We start from the raw sequence: 18,560 nt of genomic DNA on the forward strand, positions 1-18,560 counted from the left end.
TTAGTTTGCTTTAATGGTCTTAAGCATGTGGCAGTGTTAGTTTTTTGGTGCTAGTACCATTTCCCTGTTCATTGCTTCTTTGACTTCTGTCTTAGGAGTTTGAATGCGTGTTAGATGTGAGCCCTTTTGAGAGGGAATTTAGACAGAGAGTCATCAGTTGGTAGGCAGTTTGAATTTTAACTTCTTGGAAGCGCATCACATCTTGGCCTAGGTCATTTATTGCTTGATTGGGCACATCATAGTAAATGGGTGTTATTTTTTTATTTTTATTTGTTAGTTCTTGAATGTTTGTTTTGTTTGGGTCTGTGAATACAATATATTGAACTTAAAAACATACACTGCATTTTATGAAGTATGGAGGATATTGCTGCACAAACTTTATAAATGCCACAATGTAGCTTTCTTGACCTTTTAAGAAACTTGCAATGGAAATTCTTAAGAAACAGCTGTAGATGATGCTCTTATTTGGTACTGTGGTAGAAGTGAGTACCGTGTTCAAGTCTGCAGCTGTGAAATCATAAATAATTCCATTATTTTAGTCAGAATTGCAAAAGTAATTCACCTTGCAAAGCCTGGAGTGTTTTTTCGCTTTTTATCAGCTGTAGGTTTTTCTTCTAAGTAGAACATTAACAACATACCCAGACTATATGAAAATAATGAAACCCTGTACAAAATCCTTCCTGAATGACACAGGAAGTTTTATCAGAGAGATGCAGATTAGTGTTGAAGTAACCCAAAATACTTCAGTCAAAATAGAAGAAGTGATTGACTGCTTCTTGTTTAGTCTCTACAAAACTTCAGGGCCATCTGTGATTCTGTGAAGAATTCAGCATCACATTTCAAACTTAAATCAGTCAAAATTGTGTGGGTGAATGTAGCTCTTAATCCTCTGATTATCAGTGGAATTTTTAGGGCTGTGTTATCTGACACATTCAAATAAATTTTTTGTATGTGTCATTATGTTTTGAGGTATCAAATAGCTCCAAAATATGTTAGGACTATCAAATTAAACAGAACTTGCTCTCCTTTCATCATTGCAGACCTGGCTTGTTCTTTCTGTAGTCTAAAATGAACAGAATCCTAAAGCTTTCACTGGAAGTTGTAACACTGCTGTAACACTACTAGTAATAGCTTATTTTTCAAATGTTAAAGTGGAGAAAGACTTTAAAAAACCAACAAACAAGTAAGGTACAAGTAATGGGTCTTTTTGGTCCTTCCTGTAGTCCTCTTTAATTATTTCAGTTGGTACCTTTGTGCGTTAACTTTGTTCTGCTCTTTGAAATAATCTGGACTTCTGTAGTGTAAAAACAGGTTATTCATTAGGTAAATAAAAAGTATGTATGGCATTTTATTACAAAATGTCTTTATTCTCTGCCAGTAACTGAAATTCTCTTTAATCCATCAGCATAACTGATAGATTAAATATTAAATATGCGGGGCTTAGGTAATTCTGAAGTGTGGTAAGAGCATTGTCATAGGAATTGATGGAACAATCTGTCCTATATATGTAAACCAAATTTTGCTGTCATTTTGAGGCTACCCTTTGCTGTCAGTTAGTAAATACAATTTGATTTCTGAGAGGCAGTTGTTGATGTTTTTAAGACTCATCCAGACAAAGCTGTGAGGCCAGTGTTGACCCTGTTTTCAGCAGGGAAGTTGGACGGGATGACCTTGTGCAGTTTCTGCCAATCTGAATGATTTTGTGAGAGCTGTGTACACAGCCACAGATGTTTGTCTGGTTCTGTGAAGTTTTAGTGTAACTCCAATGAAATGGCTGTTTTAGTGTTTGTGATATTGTTTATCTGAAAAGAAAGCTAATGTACAGCAGCAGGTACACAGTGAGAGATAAATATATAGTCTGGTCTTATCAGATCAAAACAGTAATTAATTATGGACAAAAGTCAAAAAGTCTCAGAGTTTAATTAGGTATTATAGACTGAAAACCATAGTGGTGTGCTGCAATTCCACTATGAACGACATAACATGTTGCTAACAGAAGTGCAAGATACACAGATTGTGTCTTATGAAACTGCATTGTTGAGAATCCCAGCAAAGCTTCTAAGCAGTTTGGATCCAAGCAATAAATGAGTGCTTAATTAAGAACCAGCATAACGTAGTGGTGGGGAGGAACAGGACTAGAAGGAACTGTGCTGCTTGAATTTTAAAAGTGAATTCTAGATTAGTCACTAAGAATGGTACACATTTCTGTTTCTTGTTTTGTTTTAAATACTAAGTTAATTTGAGTTTAAATTGTAGGAACTATGGACAGCATAGAGTTCATGTAGTATGTTTTAAAAATGAAATTTGTATTTTCCAAAACTATTTTTTTAGCTGTCCTAAGAGTCAAGAACAAAATCTGTCAATTTGTATTGATTCATCATTTCACAGTTACGTTCACACCAGTAATAACACAATCTTGGTTACCAAGATTGTGTTTTAAATCAGAAACTTTGGCCTTTTAGTATAAAGTAATGGCAAAGATGACTGACCCAGACATGGAACTTACATGGGTCTCCAGTTTGTAGCATTCAGAGCACTCCTACCAGGAAGGGATTTACTAATGAAAACATAATATGCCAATCTGTCTTTTTTAAATTGGAAATTTGGAAAAAAAAGGTGTTATTTTTTGACATTCAGTGAATTGGCTAATATTAGGCATAATGGTGACCAGCGTCTTTTGAATTTTTTCAGAATGGAGTTGTTTTCTTAAATGGAAAATAGTTGGGGTTATTTATAGTCATAAAAACTGTTCCAGGACACTTTAATACACATACATTTCATAAAATTAAGACTCAATATTGTACCTTCTTTAGCCTTCTCTTCTCCCAGTGTCTTTTTGAGAAATTTCACTTTAATACATTTTTTTGCAGGTCCTTGAATTTGCTTTTTTGGAGGTAGTTATAGTTGTAAAATAATAATTAGTGAGACTGTATGCTAGTTTGTCCACAATAGTAGAAAATGTGTGGAACAGCCTCATTTCTTGCAGTGTATGTGCTAGTCTTTATTCATACAAGTGAAAAACCTCCAAGCTGATTTCAAAAGACTTATCTCCTCAAGAAAAGCAATCATTTTTCATTTGCCTGCTATTTTAAGCCGAACGTTGATGTTGCCCTATGTTGTTTCATAAATAAGCTTTTATTCTCAGCAACATGTTACTGAAAGTGGCATAGAACCTGTCGTGTAGGCACAGTTCCACTCTGACAGATGGGCAGAGTGTGGGCTTGCCAGCCAACCATTCCCCACATCACCCAGCAGAGTATGAAGGGAAGCATTTTTGTCCAGGATTGCCACTGTGGCATTCAGTGCATGTAAGGCTTGAAGTTCAGGAAATGCGCTCGGACTGGTCCATCTCACAGGATGACCAAAAGTTTAAAAATAGCCTGGGTTTTAGGTTCTGCTGGGTTTGTACTGTTCTCTTTCTTTTTGTGGTTCTGCTGAAGTCATCTAATGCGCTCAGCCAAAAGAATTCTGCCATGGACACGCATTTCTCCGTGATGAATTATCTAAGTATGGAAACACAAGCAGTGAGCAATTTCAGACACTGTTGTTTGTGACTACATGCATATCTCTTTGGATATAGAATAGAAAGACTAGGATCTGATACAGGATTAACTCCTGATGTAAAAATACAAAAAATAGAAAACATGGAGTAAATCAGACATTTGAGACTGAAGATGCAAATAGTGAAACGCAGAATATTCTTGCAGGTTTTCAGAAATGCAAATCAGCTGTTGCTTGGTTATTGGGGTTTAGGATTTTGGAGGGGTTTTTAGTTTTTAAGCAAATTGGCTTAATGCCTTGTGCTTGATTTTATAAAGTAGCCAAGCACTGCAGGCTTTTGGCAAATACTCTTGCTTGAACAAATGCTTTTGTGTGTTACGCTAGTCAGTCATTGTGTCTGTCATTTTTATCTTCCTCTCTATTTTTTCATAGCTTCAATGTTTTAATCTTTTATTTCAAGTCTAACTTGGCCTTTATATAACAATGGATTTTGCCAACTTTCCTGGAAGCTGCGCTGATTCAATACATTCAGGCTTCTTGGGGAACTTGGTTTCAGTTGGAAAGTTTCTAAATTATGGGAAAATACTGTTTGCATGGCACTCATTTACAAGATGGCATGGTATGTGAAAGAACAGGTGTGAAAAATGAAGTGAATAAAATTGCTTTTGAAATACAAATGGGCATTTCATGGGCTTCTGTCAGGAGAATGTCTTTTCTAAACTGTACTAAGTATTTAATTTTTCTTTTTAGCTGGATGTTTTCGTTCTGAAATTAAATTACATAATATTTCTTTACATGCTTAGTTTTAAATTAAAATTCATAATTAAGCTTAATATGAAGTTACAAGATTTGATTTAATGCTTTCTTCCAGTGCCTGAACTAATGTACACTGTATTAGAAGGTGCAGTCGTCATTGAGAAGCTTTGTTCTTTTAACAAAAGGTACCAAAAATAAATTTGGTTAGGGTCATAGTGGTCTAGTTTAATACTGTTATGATAATAAGTCCTATAATTACTTTCAGGTAGTTCTTCCTTCCCAGAGGATGAGGTTTTTAGTTTTGATGTCTGCTTAAAGCATGAGGATGACAGTAAAATTAATGTCATAACCTTTACAGCCTATTTATCGCTTTCTCTGTAATATCCTAAAGGATTTTGTGTAACATCTAAGATAAATGTCTTAGTATGGACAAGCATCGAATTAGGTTAATTGGGTTCAACTGATATTCATATTCAGTGTGTCTATCAGGACACCTGTTTCATATAAAAGACCTGTGGGTATCTTCCTGTGAAAATTGCTTTGAAATTATTACATGTATATGCTCTGCTTCCTTTGATTGTTAAAGACTGAGTTACAGTATGGGATTTTTTTTCCAGTTTGCTTGCTATTTTTGCCTCTTAGGAATAGTGAAATTTATCCTTTCATTCTCTGGTAACATAAGGAATAGTACAGGCATGATAGAGCTTATTTTATGGCATTAGGAGAGATTTTACTTTCTAATTCTGTCCAACTTCAATGCCACTTCACTAGAAATTCTTGTAATAGATTTCTTTTCATCTCTGAGTAGTCAGCAGCAGATTTCTAGAAAACTGATTTGAGTTCTGGAATACTGTGACTTGAATGATTTTATTTAGTGTCTTATGGTAGAGTTATATACTGAGCAAAACAAATGTTAAGATTATATAGAATTTTTAAATCTTCATTGTTTTGATAAGCTCTTAAGTGGAGAATAATTTATGATATTGGCAGATAGAAATTTGTGTATTTGGAAAGAGCCAGTATTGGACTCAAATGTAACCAGGAAAGAGTGAAAGAACATTTGCCTCTTCAGTATTCAATGAGAACATATGACATACTGAATTATTAGTTGCTGACCAGCCAAAAATTTTTTCTGGATGTAAGAATGTAAAAGAGGTACAAAATTAAATTAATAATTTTAGTTCTAAGCATAGCTTTTTTTGAACACCAGCATGTTGTTTTGGTTTTTTGGGTTGTTTTTTTTTTTTTTGTTTTGTTTTGTTTTGTTTTTTTTTAATGGGAAGTAGTCATACCAAGTCAGATTTATAGTGAAGTGGGAAAAATACCCCCAAACCTGCTCAGGGCAGGCATAAGTAGTTTTGTGGATGTTATAATCTTCAAATTCTAAAAGTTTCAATCAATGTACTATACAGAACTTTTTGATGAGACTGTATTTTATGTTTAGGATGTGCATAAAATGTGTGTAGATAATAAATATCTGTTAAACATGAGCCTAGCAGAAAGTGTCAAAAACTGTCAGAGAAAGGATCAAAAAGACAGGATCACAACTGATGTATTTGAAAACAGTGTAAAACACAGATGGGACCAATGCACAATGTTTATGGTTTGCTTTGTAAACTATATGTAGTCAAAGAAAACATACTTTAACACAGCAATATATATAAGGATGGATAGAAAGATTTGAAAGGATAAGAATTTGTCCTGATTTCAGAATCTTGAGCTCTTCAGTTTTTCCAAAAAGAGAGGTTACTTGATTAAATATCTCCAAATATAAAATGTAGTGAAAGGTACTTTCATATAACAACAATAATAACAATATTATTCATTAATTGCTAAAAGAAATTATCAGTGTTAATTGGAGAAATTACACTCTTTTAAAATTATTATGATTATTATTAAGAGCGGGTGATCATTGTCTGTCAAATAAGCACTGATTTTCTAGGTTAATACCATTACCTTGCTGCAGTTAGAGTTGAATTCAAATCAGAGATGCCTCTATAAAATGTTTGGATTTATATGATCCAATTTTGTATTGTAGTGTTAGGGTTTGTGAATGTGTCTGGGAAGAACATTGGAAAAATATCTGGAGCTTCTGTTTCCACATAGTATTCTAAGAATTGTTGAACTGCATCCTGAAGTCTGGTTTGTTATAATTCTAAAAGTAGATGATAGCTATAAATGGGGCACCCTCTTAACATGATTTAATGCTCCCATACACAGGGAAGGAACATGGAAACCTAAAAACAATGTGACTTTGAAATAATAATTTTGAGAAGCTTTATTTGAATATAATTTCTCAAATTGTTTTTACAAGAATATGTGTTGCTTTAAAGATTTCAGAGTGTTCTGAAGTCCTGTAAATACTAAGGGGGAAGAAAAACTTCAGACTTTGGTTCTCTGAAAAGCTCTTATTGATCAATATGGCCTTAAAGAAGGATGTCTTAAAATGTGGTGACAGACAAGTTGGAAACCCACACTGATTTCTGGAAGTGTCTCGCCATTCCAAAATTATACCGATGTGGCCTGTTCCATTCTTGGATGTGTAGAGGGAGCTGTCTGTGTGTTCCCACAACATCAAACTGCATTTAGATGAGCCAGTGTGTGAGTGCTGGGCCTGACAGCTCATGGCTTGGCTGCTTAAGTACCACGGACAGAGGCTCTTTGAGGCAGCTGGGGATCTGCTGATGGGCATCAGCGAGCCCCTGCCAGGAGGTGCTGGTTGATGTACCAGAGCTGCATGTTAGCTATGGCTCAGAACAGAAGATACAGGTACCAGAGAGCTTCACCTGTTTGCTGTGTGAGAGGTCTCCTCACAGCAGCCATGCTCATTGTTCATCCATGCTTTGATGTTGAACTTCCTGAGAATGGAGTTGGTTTTCTTTTCTTTTTACTGCTACCTACAGAACAGTCTTCTTCCAGAACCTCACCATTGCTTTTTGAGAGTCAGTTGCATGATAGTAAAGAAATATGTTCAAGGCTTATTTTGTTTGGTATTTGCATCACTATTTGTCCTATGCATTCTGTGTTTAACCAAAACTAGTCTTTGGGACATCATGTGGTCAAAAGATGTGTCCTGAGTGCATGTCTGGCATGTCCTTGGTGTAAGATTCTTGTGCCTGTTAAATTGGTCAGGAAAGTCAGCAATCTCCACATCTGTACAGCTGGCTTTGTTTGTGGGAATGTTGTAGATGTTCACTATGTATATATGAAAGCCAAGATCTGAGTAAACCCCCAAGAAGTTTTAGTTCCATCTGTGTCAGTCAATGGACTTTTCTGTTACCTTCCCAAAGCCTCTGGCTGCATCAGGAGAACAAGAGCTTCATACCCTTTGTGATGTCTAATATGTTAGTGGTGTTCCGTTGAACCAAACTATTATGCAGCCATTCCGAAAGCTAGGCCATTTTATGAAAAATAAATCTAAGTGAAGAACAGCAGTTTTATATTGTCATTGTATTATCCTGTGTCTTTCTTCCCTGACTGTTGAATCCCACTTCACCAGAGCTTGAACAGCACACTCAACTGCACTGGAAAGAAGTAGCCAACTCTTAATTTACTGGGTGGCCATTTGATGTAAAACCATTTTGTCAAATGCAGTGTGTCACATCTTGCTGTAAGTACCATCAGCACATTCAGGACAGGTGGCAGTGTAATGTTTGGTTCACAAGAGCAAGGTAGTGTCTTCATTGTAGCATCCATGGAAGTCTGCTGGTCAGACAGCTATGTGGGATCCATGCAGTCACATAGAATCACAATGGTTTGGGTTGGAAGGGACCCTAAAGGCCCCACCGAGTCCCAGCAGCCCTGCCTGGGCAGGTAACCTTCTGCTAGATCACACTGCTCAAAGCTGCATCCAGCTTGGCCTTGGTGAGACATTGACAGCTTCTCTAGGAAAACTGTTCCAGTGCTTCACCACCTTTACAGTAAAGAATTTCTTCCTAGTATCTAATCTAAACCGTTCCTCTTTCAGTTTAATGCCAATACCCCTTGTCCTATCTGCAGATGCACTTGTAAAAAGTCCACTCCAGCTTTTCTGTTGGCTGTCTTTAGGTACTGGAAGGTGCTATAAGGTCTCCTTGGAGCCTTCTTTTCTTCAGGCTGATCAGCCCCAGCTCTGTCTTCATAGAGGGTTGCTTTAGCCCTGTGATCAGCGTTGGGGCTCTCCTCTGGATCCTCCCCAACAGGTCCACATGTTTGAAAGGAAATGATTGCTTAACCCTGTATTGTTTGTGATTATTCTGAATGTATTGCCATGTGGGGATTCATGACTGTCCTCTTTTCTGGCTTTAAGAAGGTTGCTTAATCACAAAAAGCCTAAGTTAGTAATGTTGAAATATGGAGAGCACACATGAGGGTCCAAAGAAACCCTTGGTTTAAATCTCTGGTGGTGTTTTCTTGAGAGCTATGGACATATTGGGATCCATTCTGAAGTACAAGTCTGGAAACTATTGCCATTGTCCTGTTCATTTTTTGTTAGTTTCTAAGAAATTATCAGAGCTTCTAAGTATCTGTATTTCTTTCTAGGAACATTGTCGTAACTGTTAAAGGGCGTAATGCAGAATCCGTTAACAGTTTCTGCAGGTATAGTATGCTTTCTATACTTTATTTAGAAATTAGATGCTTGTGATTCAAAATGTTGAAGAAATATCATTATTATTAATCAGTATATTACTTGTGTCTAGTATTCTGCTGTGGTATGATTTGGAAAAAAAGAGCTGTAACTGCAGCATTTATCACTTTAAACAATTACAATAGCTAAAATTATATTCTTCTTTAGGGCATTGCTAATTACTGTTAACACCTGTAGTTGAAACTTGAAGTGCATAAATCTGCTTCTTCTTTGATTCAGCAGAATTAAGTATTCAGGTTTTATTAATTTTTAAAAAATCTTCATATGTTTGAAAATCCCTGCTATATTTGATCCCCATATTAAATGGGGTCAAAATCTATCTGCCAATTATGCTACACAGTTAGCAGAAACAGGAAGAAACATTATTTTTTTTTTTTTAAATGCCTTTTCTTCAGCATTCCCATTGTTACTATTTTTTTTCTTTTTGTTTAGTTCTTTCTTCTATGTGGTTTCTTCAAAAGTTGTCTTTAACTTGATTTAGTTTTCACTAGGGTTATGTCTTGATTTTTTCCCTCTGTTATTAGTAAGGGTATTTGTGTATTCTCAAGCCTCTAAATGTGTAGCTGTGACTTCAGTTTCCTTTCCCTTTTGATCTGTGTCTCAATGCTAATGTTTAAGTATGATTTTTAACATGAATGTAATTTTTAATGATACTTAAATGTGAGTGAACGTTTGATGGATATGACATCAGCTCTAATGGACCTTTCAGAACTATTGCTGGTTGTCAGTTAAGTTTCCATTGTTAGTACTTATGTTAATTAGGAAGAGCACTATCTATTACTTTATTTGAAGCCTTGAGCTTTTACTGTCATGTAAGTTTATACTTTACCTGCTTTGTGAGACTGAGTATTTTTATGATGCTATAATAATTCTGAGGAAGCTGTTCCAGAAGCATGTCATTCTGATTGATCTCAGTTGATAAATCTGTATCTCTTGGGATTATTCTTTCAAGGAAGACAGTACTTCCTGTTGGGTAAAGCTGCCCACCCCAGAGTGTGCTCTACATTCCCATGCTTGTGACTGAAGTACTCAATTCTAATAATTAAAAGCATTAGTTTAATTTTTCCTTTAAGTAACAGGAATTTGACCTTGGTTATACTCTTACATTAAAGCCATTTCTGAATAGTAATAGGACAATATAGACTGTTAAGCTGTATGTAAACTTCAAATCGATTAAGAATTTGCTTTGAAACTTTTTCAAAGGCTTTTTCTTTTTTCCCTCTAAATCAAAATCCATTCCAGTCAGTATCCTGTTACTGACTTGTACCCAGAGGGAATGGTAAACTTGGAAGTCAGCTTCCATGTTAGAAGTCACAGAATCACAGAATATCCTGAGTTGGAAGGGACCCACAAGGATCACAGAGTCCAACTCCTGGCCCTGCACAGCACCACCCCAGAGAGTCACACCATGTGCATGAGAGTGTTGTACAAACACTTCCTGAATTCCTTTGGGCTTGCTATTGTGACCACTGCCCTGGGGAGCCTGTCCCAGTGTCCAGCCATCCTCTGGGTGAAGAATCTTTTCTGGATATCCAGCCTAAACCTCCCCTGACACAACTTCAGGCCATTCCCTTGTGTTATGTCGCTGTTCACCAGAGAAGAGATCAGTGCCTGTCCCTCCTCTTCCCCTCACAAAACTGCAGTGAGGTCTCCCTGCAGTGTCCTCTCCCCCAGGATGAACCGACCAAGTGATCTCAGCTGCTCCTCACACGGCTTCCCCTCAAGGCCATTGACCATCTTCATTGTCCTCCTTTGGATGCTTTCTCACAGTTTTATATCCTTCTTACACTGTGGCACCCAGAGCTGTCCCCAGCACTGGAGGTGAGGCTGCCCCAGGGCAGAGCAGAGCAGGACAATCCCCTCCCTTGCCCTGCTGGCCGTGCTGTGCCTGATGTCCCCAGGACAGGGTTGGCCCTCCTGGCTGCCAGGGCACCGCTGGCTCAGGTTCAGCTTGCCATGGACCAGCACCCCCAGGTCCCTTTCTGTGGCACTGCTCTCCAGGCTCTCATTGCCCAGTCTCTGCATCCAGGGTTGCTCCATCCCAGGGGCAAAATCCAACACTTTGCCTGTTGAACTTCATGTGGCTGGTGGTTACCCAGTCCTCTTAATTTGTCGAGATCTCTCTGCAGGACCTCCCTAGATCATGACCAGGAGCTGTATCAGTGTGAAATGATGATACTCTACAAATACATTAGTCTCCATATATTTTTTTACTCTGATACTTCTTTGTCTTCATATCAAGTATCACTTGTTTCTTAAATGTAGCACTTTGAAAACATGCAGGGTACTAGTGATTTGTGATGATTTATGTACAGCCCTTATGTTGGTACATTTCTTACAAATAAAACTTTAGGAAATAGATTAGATTGGAAATAGAACCTATCCATCAGTTACGTTCAGTGTGGCATATTTGTCAGTGTTTCTGTACTTTGAGTGTACTTGTTATTTTTCAGTTAAGTATGGAAGTAATGATTAGTGCAAGGTCTTTGAGTGACAGCTAAACGCTTCACTGCTGTCATGTAATAGCAGGTGTTCTGTAATTTAATCCGTACTCCTTCAAGATATCTGTATTTTTCTCAGTTTTAAAATATTTTATAAGAAGCATGACTATCTTTTAAGTAGCAAGCAATTGTAACACCATGTTCAATTAGATGCACTTTTCTGAACAATAAGTATCTAACTTGTCAAATTTTATTTCTTCCTCAGGATTATGAAATTATCATTTCATTAATATAACAACATATGACATGACAACAATCATTGAAGCATATTATATTTGACTATTCACACTTAAATATTTACCGTTGAGCAAGTGTTGGTATTTTTTATAATGCTCCATCATGGCATACAATACTGCTGTGCCTTAGTGAACTGAAATACTGATGGCATTGTCAGATTTATAAAATATTTTTGTTAAATTACTCTAACATGAAAGAATTGTATATATTAGAGAAATATTTTGCAAAATATAAGGCTGTCCTGGTTTATTTATCTAATAGGTTTTGTCTTTTTAAAATATCCATTGGAGAAGGGTATCACACGCTAAAGTAATAGTTTTGTTCTTTGAGTATGTTTAACTTTTTTAGAATCATAGGTCAAGTGTGGTTCTGCACACTTTGTATCCATGTTAGTATGGTTGTTTGGTGCTGGGAGATCTCAAACTTCCATTAGCCTTGTAAATGTGTTTCTTAGCATCAGATCTCACTTTGCTGGAACCCCTGCTGCCTTTGTATCATTAACATAAATGCAGGTGCAAATAGCATTTATGTACTTTGATAGAAAGCAGTTGGAGACGTTTCACTGTGGGACACGACACTTTCAGATTGTGTACATCTGTTCAAATAATGTATCCAAGCCAGTGACATGAATGCAAGGATAAAAACATCTGCCCCTGAGACCATTTGCCATACAGCAGATGCTTGCATCTTTATTTATGCAGATGGTTTGTGTGATGAGCTGAGCAATGATGAAAGCGAGAAAGTTTGACAAAGATTTCAGGGTATTCCTTGGGATGGGAAAATATGTTGGAGACAGTGCTTTGTTTTCATGTGTCTAATGAAAGAAGAACATCTAGTGTAAATACTGGTGGTTCTAGTAATATGGACGTGCCATTTTGGGATATTTTTTAATCTCAAGCACAATAATTGTACTGCAGTTATAGAAGATACTAATAGAAGTAATTACTTTCAAACAGGAGGGCTCAGCTGCTTAGCTTTACGGTGCTCTGAAGTTAAAGCAAAACAATGAATTGACTGAAGAGGTTGCAGAGGTAGAATGTTTTGAAATACTAAGGTAACTCGTCACAAAGTTGTTCGGAGGTTGGGTGCGGTTCTGTACCCGATTCTGCAGCTTGGGGGATTTTTCAGGACAAGCCGTATTTAACATTACAAAAATATTAGGCAAATTATTAGGCCTATTATTAGGCCTGTGTGTTGTTTGAAACCGACAGCGGGGCCGTGGCCGTGGGGCGCGGCTCCGGGCCGGGCCGGCGCCTGCGGAGCGGGGCGGCGGGACGGGCACCGACTCCCTCTGCTGGCTCCGCTCCCGGCTCCCGTGCGCCGCTCGGACACGGACACGGACACGGACACGGACACGGACACGGACACGGACACGGCCGGCTAAGGGCGGCATCCTTCGCTTCCATCCTCCACTGCCAGGCCTTGCTGATCCATTATCACCTGTCAGCAGTGTATTCCACAGCTCCTTTGCAGCACATCCAGCCCCTTGAGAGCCAGCGCTGCCTTTAAACAGCATGGTGGCTGGCATGGGCAAGTTAGCAATGCCAATAAGCATTGCAAATAATTGTAATTGTGCACTGGGGGAGGAAAATCAGTCAGATACTGTAATTTGAATTGTTTTCTGCTGCATCCTACTGCCAGTGAGGTCTAGCTGTGTCCAAGTTCAGCAGCAAGTGATAATTTTATATGTTACAAAAATTAATATTTGCCTAGCCAGGACCATAGCATTCCAGAAGATGTTTTAGTTTTCCTATGCTATGCAGATCCATCTATCTTTGAAAAAATATACATAATGTGGAGATCCTCTAATCTTTATTTTAGTTTTAATCTTCAGCAGAATTAACTACAGGTAACAATGTTTTGTGTATCTCAGCTAGAGCTGGGGAGTTTTTCTGAAGAAATCTGGCTCCTAAAGAAAGAAAAGGGGGCACAATTAGAGCAAACAAAAACCTTAGATAGGGATTCCCCATTCAAAACTTAGACTACTTAGGTAATTTTCAGTGAAATTACCTATTAAAAAATCCCTCAGAAGATATTCTCCAGCTATCCTTGGAGTTTAACAATTTTTCTGCCCTTTCTTTGGAGAGTGATAAATTAGTGTATAATTTATAACAGAAGACTCAAAATAGGCCAAGACAAGACTGGCAGTCTTTTGATCCTCAGTTCATGAGGGAACATTTTTGAGGTTTGTGCTACAGAAGTCACCATGCAGATGTTTTTAATGCCTCAAGTAAAATATGTATTGAGCTGAAGTGGCAAATTACTTGTTTTCTCCTGCATACAGTCTTTCTTTAGAAAAAAAGTGCACTGATTCTCACCAAAAAAGTACTCTTTAACAGGAATAAAACTTTTCCTTTTTTGTTGTGTTCTCTTTTGTTTGCATGTCAGTATTTTAAAAAAATTAAATTTTGGGAGTAAGAGCCCTAATTCCCTTACTGAAGTGAGACGTACATGTTTTCTGTCCCAAAGAGGGTTGAACTCTCAGTAGGAGGTAGGTGTGTTCTCTTTTTTGAAAGAAGAGTAAAAATCTAATCAGAAACTATTTTATGATTTTATTAATTAAATGGTTCTACTTGACCTTTTCATGCTGCATAGTTCTTGAAGAATTTTGCCTTAATTTTTGTAGCAGTTTTGGTAGTTACTGTTTCCTGTACTTAAGAGAAAATAAGTCCATTAATTACTACGCACATTAGGCATATTGAAATTTTGTCCATGTTGATTTGATTTTGATAGACCCTTTAAAAATAACTATACATTGACTTTACAGTGGATGAATTACTGTTTAGGTCCATATCTTTCCTGAAGCTCACTAAAAGAAATTTCTACTGGCAATTCTCTCAGAAATTTTGAAAAATCCAATTACAGGTGTTTTTGAAAAATCCAGTTACAGTTTCCCCACTTTCTAAAGTACTTAATTTATATTTGCAATGCTGCTTGGGGGTTATCAATTACTAGTTTATGACCAATGCTTCCATCACCTCCTTCAACTGTTTTCTGAACAATTAGTTCCCCCAAGTGGCTGCATCAATCCAGCTTTGCTTTGCAAATCTTCAGGGATGGTGTCCTCTATGGAGCAGAATGACTGGGCAAAACCAACAAAAATAACCAGTGGACTTGCAGTGACAGAAAAATAATTTCCATTCTACTCAACTGCATCATCAGATCACCAAGGTTCCTAGACAATGCCCACTTTGAGGCTGACATGATTGGTTGCTGAAACTAGCAGAGGCATAAAGAAGCTGAAATACAGTATTTGATGATGTATCTAACAGTGTCTCTCAAAAAGAAGTTCTGTGCTTAAATAGAAATTAAATTCAGTCACTTATTTGTGTGGTTGCAGAGGCCAGGAACCATTTTGAGCCCTTAGTTCTTATACTGCCATAGTGAGAAAAATCTGTGTAGTTTCTTCAGCTGTAAAGGTGGAACAGGTTGTTAGTAATTACAGATTCTTTATGTCTAGCTTTCTTTATGCCAGTTTTCATTTCTTGATATGAAAATATTTTGATCTGCTTAAGACCTATTAATTTTGTTGACCTTAATATGAAATGAGTAGCTTATAACTTGAAAGGCTGTGCCTTCAAAAAAATGGAAAGCTTTTAAAGCTCACAAACACTGCATGAGAGGTGCTAAAAAAGCATTTAGATCTGCTAATAAATGTATTTTAAATTCACTGCAAAAGTGTCTAAAAATCTTGTATGTATATGTATTCTGACTCTTATATGTATTCTGACTTTGAAGACTTTCTTCCTTTATACAGTAGCACAAAAAAGGCTTTTTATAATAGGAGGTTGTGTTAAGCCATGCATTGCCCACATTATATATAGGAAGCTGCTTTTGAATAATGATTCACCTATAGTGATTACCTATAGTGATTTTTGATTAGTGTGGCTAATATGTTTCAGGTCTCAACTCAAAAAAGTTGCCTCAAAGCTGTTGGCCACTTGTGGTTCCGTGCAGAAATAGTATTTAATACATATTTTAAAAGTTATTTGTGATGGGACAATACAGAAATCTATAAAATCTAAATCTATGAGAAATTAAAAATTATATCTTAATTATTACTGTTGCCAGTGGTGCTAATATAGTGACTAAATTTCTCACAATGTGTTAACTTGTGTTTAACAAGTCTGCTTTAGTATGGGTATTTTTTATGTTATACTTTTCTCTGGGAACAGAGATACTGAAGCCAAGATGCTGGTGTGAGTGATGGGCAGGTAAAAAATTTCTTCCTTGTATCTAGTCTGAATCTACTTTATTTTTAAAACCATTACGCTTTGTCCTGTTTCTGCAAGCACTGTAAAAAAGTGTTGCTGTCTTTCTTTTCAGCCCCTTTCAGGTATCGTAAGGCTCCAATTAGGTCTTCTTGGAGCCTTCCTCAGACTAAATAACCCCATCTTTGTCCCAGCCTAACCTCATACAAGAGGTGTTCCATCCTCCTCATCATTTTTGTGGCCCTTTCTGGACTTGCTCCAGCAGCTCCATGTCTTTCCTGTGCCGAGGGCCGCAGGGCTGATGCAGTGCTCCAGGTGGGTCTCACCAGGTCAGAGCAGAGGGGCAGAGTCCCCTCCCTGCCCTGCTGCCCACGGTGCTCTGGGTGCAGCCCAGGACACTGTTTGGTTTCTTGAGCTGTGAGTACACGTTTGCAGCTCACAGTCAGCTTTTCATCCACCAGTACCTCCAAGTTCTTGGCAGAGCTGCACTGAATCACTTTGGCCCCACCTGTATTGATACCACATGCAGGAACTCATGAGCTTCCCACTTCTTGATCTTGTCCAGATCCTCCAGGTGTGCCAGCTGCATCTCTCAGCTTGCTTTTGCCTGCAGACTTGCTGAGGGTGCACTTAATGCCATTGTCTGTGTCACTGGTATGGAGCAGCACTGGTCCCAGTATGGACCCAAGGGACACCACGGATCACCCATCTCCATACGGGCATTGAACTGTTCACCATGAGCATCCAGCCAATTCCTTATCCATCCAATAGCCCATCTATCAAGAGAGTCTGTACCTCTTCGATTTGGAGAAAAGGACTGTGTGAAGGACCTCTCCTGTGTACACTTTCAAACAACAGAGGAAAGCAATTCCGGAAGTTGAGAAAGTGGCGTAATCTAATTTTTGTTTTCTTAAGTTATGTTAGATCTGTATAAACTTTAGCATGTATCAATATATAGTTAATAGTGCAGAAAGGATGTTTCAGGCAAAAACAGAAGACTGAATTAGAGAGGAAACTGGAGGACTTCTTAAATGCAAACTATATACCCACAATCTTAGATTACTGTATGATTTACCTCTGCAAGGTGACAGTTTATGCTAAAAATAGTTGTAGCTTATTCCCACGCTGAAAAGCGCCACTAGAAATTTTAATGTTGAACATCCTCTTTAATGGAGTCCAATTAATGTAAAAAAAAAGTATTATTATTTCAATGTGTTCTTCTGCTAAGAAGAGTCTTTTGGAGACCATTTAAGGCATCCAGAAAGCATCCCACTACTCACAGAATTTCTTGAAATGCCCTATAATCCTAATCCCTTAAAATAATAAACTTGCACAGTCTGTAAGGAGGACTTTTCTAAATTATAAAATGCTTATTGCACAACTAGCAAATCACATTTATGTTCAAATCAGATCTAATTATATATAGCTTTAAAGATACAGCTTAAAGCTTCTAGAACTTTAACAAATTATTTTGTTCCTCCTTTGGAATACCAGAATAAGTTTTCTAAGTGTATTTGAACATTCTGTATCTTAGTGTTTATGTGAATGGTCTACAGAGATTTTCCAATCTTGCATTAAAATACTTCGTTATATTGTTTATTTTTCTAAGCCAGTTTAAATTGCACAAAAGCACTCTTATGTAAACATAGTTATAATACTCTTTAAAAAATTGAATACTAAAAAGGTAAGAAATGTGAGATTCCTCTTTTGGCTTCCTCTTTCCACCTCGTGTAATGTTGGTTACCTGAGTTAAGTCTACATTTAATTCCCATATCCCACCCTGACTCTTTGGCCTGGACACTTTTCAAGTCTTGTCCTTTTTCTGCTTGCCCTGTATATTCTGCTGTTTCTCTTCTACACTGTCAGCTCTGCAGTTCAGAGATAAGGAGAGGCCATTTCCTTTTTCCAGCTTGGGTGCTTGGACCTAAAGCCATAGTTCAGGGAAAATCCATCCAGCCTGAAGCAGGAGCACACTCAATAGAATGTAATCATTGGAAAAGTTAGCTGCTTGAAGTGTCTACTGAACACATGCCCAGAGCCTACAGCTTTGCCTAATTTGGGTAGCTTTTCACAGATAAAAGAGACATTGCTGTGTCATATATGAAGGTCTTCACCTGATGCACAGATGTGTCACTAGATTATTTTTTCTTTATTTCTTTATTTTTAATTTTTTAATGCAGACATACTGAGAATGGCTGGTGTTTTCTGTTGAAATTAATTTTAGAAAATTTTCTGATGCAAATACCCAGAACAGAATATTCCACCCAGGTAGTTATTATTAGCAAAGGTAGAAACAAATGCAAATTAATCGCTGTAATGTATAGATCTGGGAACTCATGGTTTGTAGGTTTTATTCCTAATCTTACTTTGTACAGGTGTTTAGCAAAACTGGTTTTGAATAAAGAAGTCCAAATTCTGTTTTCTATAATATCTGCCGTTTATTTGCATGGAATTATGGAAAGTGTAAATGAGCATAGAATTTAGTCCCTGTGTTAAAACTACTCAATAAAGCTACTGAATCTTCATTTTTTGAAGCATTTTGTTTTGCTGCTGTTGACTGTCTGCCATGACACTGAAGCTAAACCATCCCATCTGTTTGCCACATTAACCAGCTTTACTCAATTATTAAGCTATCACCTTGCATTTGGCATGCAATGTATTAGATTTTAAAGTGTATTTTGATGAGAGAAAAATGGCAAAGAGCAAAAAGCCATAGTTTTCTTAATG

At 37.4% G+C, this 18,560-nt stretch overlaps 1 protein-coding gene across 6 annotated transcripts in view; it reads left to right on the forward strand.

Moving 5' to 3' along the window:
* ZNF438 (zinc finger protein 438) overlaps positions 1-18,560 on the forward strand; it is a 51,048-nt gene that overhangs the window by 22,320 nt on the left and 10,168 nt on the right. For 4 of the 6 annotated variants that reach the window (XM_041489478.1, XM_041489467.1, XM_041489507.1 and 1 more), the window contains one exon: positions 8,779-8,835. The exons of the other annotated variants lie outside the window; for them this stretch is intronic. In XM_041489478.1, the coding sequence (XP_041345412.1) occupies positions 8,808-8,835 (28 nt within the window). In that variant the 5' untranslated portion in view covers positions 8,779-8,807. The remainder of the gene's footprint in view (positions 1-8,778; positions 8,836-18,560) is intronic. 6 annotated transcript variants of the gene reach the window in all.

This window comes from Pyrgilauda ruficollis, unplaced genomic scaffold (genome assembly GCF_017590135.1).
Source record: "Pyrgilauda ruficollis isolate IOZ18807 unplaced genomic scaffold, ASM1759013v1 scaffold12, whole genome shotgun sequence".
Taxonomy (NCBI): domain Eukaryota; kingdom Metazoa; phylum Chordata; class Aves; order Passeriformes; family Passeridae; genus Pyrgilauda; species Pyrgilauda ruficollis.